Source organism: Mytilus trossulus, chromosome 6, assembly GCF_036588685.1.
Source record: "Mytilus trossulus isolate FHL-02 chromosome 6, PNRI_Mtr1.1.1.hap1, whole genome shotgun sequence".
In the NCBI taxonomy this organism is placed as follows: Eukaryota; Metazoa; Mollusca; class Bivalvia; order Mytilida; family Mytilidae; genus Mytilus; species Mytilus trossulus.
The window spans coordinates 75,130,312-75,137,891 of NC_086378.1; the positions used below are offsets into that span (position 1 = coordinate 75,130,312).

Here is a 7,580-nt window from a genome sequence, read left to right on the forward strand (position 1 = left end):
TTCATTACTGGTGTAAATTGACAATCAACACTGCTGTCATTAGGGAATTGCCATTAAGTACCTACAGAACAATCATTATTTCTAGGTTATCCTGCTCAATGACGATCACTAAGACGCTTGATGAACGTTAATAGTGCAGGGATACAGGCGACCCCCGCTATCTGGTAAATGACGTCATAAAGGCGCGTATAATTTACGAGTTTTTTCCGGTGACGGATGAACTCGAAAGTGGTCTATTGGCAGCCTTGAAAACATGACTTCAACAACTGTTTCAATTTGTTTGCGGGGAATAATCAATTGTGTCTGGCTTCGGTAATTTCCGGGGGAAAAACGAAGTTTACCGAATCTGCACCACCACCATCACATACATCAATCTTCATCATCACCGTCACTGATCATCGCCTCCATCAACAAAAAGTGCAAATTGTTGTGACAACTGCGCATAATGTTGTGACCACTGCATATAATGTTGTGAACACTGCGTAAAATGTTGTGAACACTGCATAGAATGGTGTGAGCCCTGTCGGAAAATACGCGAAGTACTAACCTTACGTTATGGTAACGTTGTTACCATAACGCTTTACTGTGTGACGTTATATTATATGCATTAGCTATCAACGATTAAACGTATAGAAAACACAACGCATGATTTACTTAGATTATTCAACATTTAATGGTGCCGTAACCTTTGGATATATATGGATTCAAAGCTGAAGTCAGTTCGTGCTGGACACAAAGGAGCCGTCACGAAGCTACTGGTGAAATTCGACGAGTTAAAGTCAAAAACAGACACAGAAGTTGACGAGGTGAAAGCCCTTGATGATGCCGTCACGCAGAAACAGAAAACATTGATTGGCCTGAATAACAGACTTTTGGAACAGACATCGGAGGAAAATCTGGAGCAGGAAATCACCGACTCGGATGAGTATATGTACGAACTTGATTGTAAAATTAGACAAATTCGGAAATTTATTAAGTCCTTTGATACCAGTACTATAATTTCGCATGATATTGTTGGTCCTTCAACGAGCAGACTTAACCCAGACGCATATAATTTCACACCCGAAGCTAGAGTTGATATGAACACATGTGCAATAGATTCTATCAACCAGCAGTATTCAATGCACGCCCCTGCAGTGCATACCCGTCCGTCAGAGAATGTCATGTTTCAAGTCCCGTCAGAACCGAGATCTTCAAAATCTAATTACCATAGGCTTCCAAAGTTAGACTTACCCTATTTTAATGGAGATATTATCAAGTGGCAGACATTTTGGGATTGTTTCGAGTCATCGATACACGACAACGACACATTAACGCCAATCCAAAAGTTTAATTATCTGAAAGCCCAGCTGGAGGGAAGCGCCGCGCAAACAGTAGAGGGATTTGCTTTGACAAATGGTAACTACGAAACCGCAGTCAACCTTCTCATAGATCGGTTCGGACAGCCTAGCAAACTGATACATGCTTACATGAAAGCACTGATGAATTTACCCGCACCGACAAATGATGCTTTTAGTTTGAGGTCTTACGGAGACAGATTAGAATCATACGTACGAGGATTAAAGTCACTTGGTCAAACACCAGAGATGTATGGTTCACTTTTGGTACCTGTAGTTTTGGACAAGTTACCGATTGACATAAGAAAGAATATAGAACACGGAAGAGATAATTTGATATTAGATAATTTACGCAAATCAATAACTAAAGAGATCGACATACTCGAAGCTGGAGAAGGAGTCACAGATTCAGACAGATTGTACGCTACTGCATTTTTCATGGGTACGCAATCACATTCATACAAGAGCAAATTCACAGACACACATCAGAAGACAAATACACGTACATGTATTTTCTGTTCAGGTGAGCACTATCCGACGGAGTGCTCTGAAGTAACAGACGCAAACGCTAGAAATCAAATCGTAAAACAGAAACAGTTATGCTTTAACTGTTTAGGGTCACACCGAGTGGCCGCATGCAAGTCTACTAAACGATGTAAAAAGTGTAACGGAATGCATCATACTAGCATATGTAGAGGCAAAGAGGTAATTCCAGGTACGACACCGGAGCATACAACACAACAGTCATCAGTAAACAAAGTTGAAACACCAAACGAGACTAGAGTAATGTATTCATCACAACAGAATCACAACATTCTCCTGAAAACAGCAATTGCACCAGTTGTATATAACGACCAAGAAGTAGAATGTAACATCTTATTTGACGAGGGAGCACAGTGTTCTTTTATAACTCAGAAACTAGCTGATCAATTAGAAATAAAACCCACAGAAAAAGTAAGCATTCAACTGTCTGCGTTCGGAGATTTATCTCAAAAAGTTCGTAACTTAGACACTGCAACAATACAACTACAGACCGACACAGGAGAAAAGGTGCATATTAATACACTTATTGTTCCAGAAATTGCCGTCCCAATTAAGAACAATATTTCCCTGACTACAAGGAGCTTGCCACACTTAAGAGAACTTAAAACTTGCACATTCTATGCAAAGTACAGAACGTTTCGTAATTGACTTTCTCATAGGCTCCGACCACTATTGGGACATTCTCGAGGACAAAGTAATTAGAGGAAACGGACCCACCGCTGTTCAGTCAAAGATCGGATATCTATTATCGGGACCGATCAATAGAAACATCAACCAGCCATCAACAGTTCTTGTAAACGTCATCGCACACAAGAACACAACTATTGATAACGAGAAAGGCAATTCCAAAGAAGGGTTGTCTCAGAAACATTACAATCAAGATGATGTACCTTCAGGTATGATCGTTACCAAAAGAAGACCCTTTGAGGAAAACATCCAAGGAAGTGACTATCTACCAAGACCGCCCGAACGAACACACCCTCAACTGGTGGAGTCAAGAAGCCACATAGATACAGGACAGAAACTTATAATGAAAGAAATTTACAGCTGAGCCTGAAATTACCGTGTGTGCTAGAAGGAACATCCATGAATGGACTAAAAGATAAACTGTAATTGTGTTCAGTCAAGGTTAAGGAACTAGATTATTTTATTTGAGATGGACAATAATTTTAAATTATTTATCTGTATTGTGAATTTTACATTTGTTTAATTGTCGTTACATATTTCACTTTTGTCGGCCCCCAGAATGTCGGAAAATACGCGAAGTACTAACCTTACGTTATGGTAACGTTGTTACCATAACGCTTTACTGTGTGACGTTATATTGTAATGCCGTCAACCCCCCTTTTTGAATATGCTGTGTTATTAAGTACAAATAATAATACGAAGATGTCTGTGAGATGATATGCTTTGCATATGAATGTATTTGATACGCTGATTACACTAAAATTGATTTAATTCTATTCTGTTTAAAGTGATGTTATGAGTTAAATTTACTCGCGGTGATAAAGTTTGTTCCCGGAGTGCCGGTACCTTTAGTTTTGTTGTTTATTTGAGATATTAACCTTTTTCATGTGTTCCTAAGCTATCCTGTTGGTGTAATAACCTTCATGACGAATACATATGTTAGTTCTTAATGAGTTTAAGCTGGAAAACATCTTTATTTACATAAAATGTCCAGTGTTTACATTTTGAATTGCCATTTCGGGAATTTCCCGAATTAGAGAGATGGTTGCTGATTGGTCCGACTTATATAAGAGAGTCTGTGATTGGCTGATTTTTTTATAAAACTAAAATCATCAGCTACGGAAAGCAGTATTGTTGTGGATGTTATGAAACACCAAACTTGAAATCTCGGAGGAAATTAAGGAGCCGAATTAAGGAGACATATTTGGGAGCTTAAGGAGGAAAGTTAGGAGACAAATTTGGGAGCTTAAGGAGCTGTAGGAGGAAAGTAAGGAGATTTATTTGGGAGCTTAAGGAGCTGTGGGAGTAAAGTTTAGGAGACAAATTTGGGAGCTTAAGGAGCTGTCGGAGTAAAGTTAGGAGACAAATTTGGGATCTTAAGGAGCTGTGGGAGTAAAGTTAGGAGACAAATTTGGGAGCTTAAGGAGCTGTGGGAGTAAAGTTAGGAGACACATTTGGGAGCTTAAGGAGCTGTAGGAGGAAAGTAAGGAGATATATTTGGGAGCTTAAGGAGCTGTGGGAGTAAAGTTAGGAGACAAATTTGGGAGCTTAAGGAGCTGTCGGAGTAAAGTTAGGAGACAAATTTGGGATCTTAAGGAGCTGTGGGAGTAAAGTTAGGAGACAAATTTGTGAGCTTAAGGAGCTGTGAGAGTAAAGTTAGGAGACAAATGTGGGAGCTTAAGGAGCTGTAGGAGGAAAGTAAGGAGATAAATTTGGGAGCTTAAGGAGCTGTGGGAGTAAAGTTAGGAGATAAATTTTGGAGTAAAGTTGGTAGACTTTAGGAGGAAATTATTGAGATAAAGTTAGGAGCCTATATGGGAGTAAATATATTTCTTTAAGTATTAAAGAAATAGATTGTCTTGGTCACAGTAATAACCATTACGGTATTTTCATACAGATAGTTATTTTAAATAGATGTTGTTGAATTAAGGCTACATAATTTTATAGGTGTTCTTTTATTGAGACCCTTTGTAAGCCTGAATGAGCTATATGCTAATGATAGCAGTTTTTAAACTTGTCGACTGAATCTACAGAGTAGTTACTCTGGATTGCTATATATGTATGGGTATACATATATTTAATACGATAGACCAATCATACCAGGAACCCAACCAAACCAGTAACAACTAGAGCCTTCACAGCCATTCTCTCTGCCATTTTAAGATTGTCAAATAAATGATCAAAACTTTTATATGCTTTGTCTTTATTTATAAATAATAATTATATAACATTTGATAGACCTCTGAAGTCTAGGTTAACGAAGCTGTAAAGTGTGTTGGTTCGACGGTATTCCAATTAGACGTCGGGCCGTACATTTTATAGTATTATAATCATTCCAGTTAAAGCAATCCTTTTTATTGTAACCTGTTATCTCTGGTGTCCGACTCTACACCAGGGAGGCAGCGTTATATTTGGTGGCAGCGGTGGGATACATTTATAGAGCCTGTTGTTGTTTGTACAATTACAGTATTTAATTATAAAACCAAAAATTAGAATAAGAATGGATGATTCAAACGTTGTTACGTTTGGCCCACATCTCAATGAGATTGTTGATGCAGATGCAACTATGCATGAAAGTTTACCAGAGACACAAAGTTATGAAATTTATAAAAGAACGGAGAGAATGATGGCAGAGGCACGGGCAGAAATGAAACTCCGGATGGACAAATGTTTTTCCGATTTTTCAAATGATATGAACCAGATGTTTGCAAAATTTGAAGGGCAAGCTATGAAAAGTAGGTCCACCCCAATTTTAGGACGGGGAATTGAAAGTACAGCAAAAAACCTGGAAGACATAATCAGGCAAGATAAGACTGATAAAAACAACAGTCATATTTCAGATATCCGACAGTCAAAACCTGATATCTCATGCAAAATAAAACCTCAAATCTATGACGGCTCAGATGATTTGGAGGAGTATTTGACACAATTTGATTTATTGGCAGAAATAAATGATTGGGATCCTAAGACTAAGGCCTTAATTTTGGCTAGTAGTTTATCTGGAAGTGCTCGGGCTATATTAAATGAAATCACTGATGGGGAACGGCACGATTTTGAGTGTTTGGTTAATGCTCTGAAAAATCGGTTCGGTTCGATGAATAGGTCCGAAGTTTTTAGGGCTGAGTTGCAAACAAGGGTAAGAATGAAAAATGAAACGCTGCCAGAACTTGCACAAGCTATAAAGAAACTTACACGTAGGGCTTACCCGGATACTACTGCTCTAGTTATGGACACATTATCCCTTGATTATTTTATCGATGCAATTCCAGAGACTGATATACGCCTCCGATTGAGAGAGGTTGGACCATCTTCAATAAATGAAGCAGAGAATATTGCTGTTAGACTTGAAGCCTTACGTATAGCTGATAGACAGAAAGGTCGACATGTTCGTACGGTCGAGACTGAAACAGTGTAGACCATTGTCTATAAAACAAAACAAAAATCATTAAGTTTTTCTATGTATTAGATTTTTGTTAAACTCTTCAGAATTAATAGATAAAAGCAGTTTTAGATTTAAAGTTAGATACTCATGTATTTTAAACATGATGTTTTTTTATCGGGCGGAAATAAAAGATGTCGCCATTTGTGGAATGGGTTTTATGTATAAATATCATGTTGATATCATTTCACTAAGGATGGCTTATTAGTTATAAAAAACGAGGTTATACCTTGTTCATTTGTTTTAAAATGAGAGATGATGTCTCTTTAAAATTTCCAAAGCGGAAATTGTAGAAGTTAATGCTACAGAGATAAACTATTACCAGAGACATATATACACATATATATATGTCTCTGCTATTACTAACGGCACAGAATATGGTCGCGCTAAATAAAATTCTGTTGGGGTTTGTTTTAAAATTACGAACATTTTGGGTGAAAATACTGTACTTTATTGGTATTTTTAGTTTCAGAACTTTATTAAAACATAAAAAGTCATTTGACAGTTTGGTTAAAAATTCTGGTTATCTGGTGCTATGCGATTGTTCAACACACTGATAGGATGATTTTTGAATGATTACAATTTTAGTGAGAGGCCCTTTGAAAAGAATGGTTATCTATACTTTTAATAAAGAAAATCAAATAAAATATGTTGCTAGAAAGACTGTCTCAGTTAAGTACTGAAATGTAGATGTTTTGGCCTGGCCAGTCAAAATATGAAACCTGAAGGTATGTCTCTTGGGAGAGTTGATCAGAAAAGATAGAGTACATAGTGATCAGTAAATAACGAGAGGTACACAACGAGGCACCTTCTTAAGATAAAGAAGGCTGCGTGCACCTAAAATATTTCACAGATCGTATAGTACTGGAGGTGGTGTTTGCTCAAAGGAGATAGACTCACGAGTGACCTTATTACTGGTCAGTGTCTATAGAGCAAAGCTTGGCAAGAACGGGTCTGCAAGAGAAACGTTGTACAGCGTTTCCAAGCCCGGTGGAAAGTATTAAGAGAGCAACAAGTATATTCAACACCAAATAGGGTTTTAAAAAAAAATCATTAACAGACAGAAACGACATATATGCTCAAAAGAGATAGACACACGAGTGACCTAATCACTGGTCAGTGTTTATGGAGCATACAATGATAAAATGGTTTTGTTGGAGAAGCATTTCATTATGCTTGCAAACCAGAATATGAGAATGAAAGGAAAGAACCTCAAACCAGAGTGAAACGAAGTAACAGTCCAATAGTAAAATACATGTATTATTGGTAAAAAAATAAGCTCCTTTATGTGTTTTAATTGCAGAAAATTATATCTTTATGTCGTTGAGTTGTATCTATATATTCTGTTTATCAGATATAGTAAAATATCCGCCAAATTGGAATAAGATTTTTGTTTTGAAAAATCAAAGTCATAAAGTACTGTAAATATACTGACTATGTGCCTGATAACTGTTATTTAAATGTTTGTTGAATATTATCAAATATTGCCCAATTTTAGTTCCTATTGCTGGGAACCACATCAAGTCAAACTATTTGGGGACCAAATTCTGAAGGATGGGGGCAATGTAATGCCG

General features: G+C 37.3%; 1 protein-coding gene across 1 annotated transcript; it reads left to right on the plus strand.

Moving 5' to 3' along the window:
* The first annotated feature begins 698 nt into the window (after window positions 1–698).
* Window positions 699–2,528, plus strand: LOC134723010 (uncharacterized). Its single transcript, XM_063586640.1, has one exon. The coding sequence runs from the start codon at window positions 699–701 to the stop codon at window positions 2,526–2,528; it is 1,830 nt and encodes a 609-aa protein (XP_063442710.1).
* Window positions 2,529–7,580: the final 5,052 nt, after the last annotated feature.

Excerpts from the sequence above, each read along its gene's own strand:
- LOC134723010 (XM_063586640.1), top strand. The coding sequence starts at position 699 with ATGGATTCAAAGCTGAAGTCAGTTCGTGCTGGACACAAAGGAGCCGTC.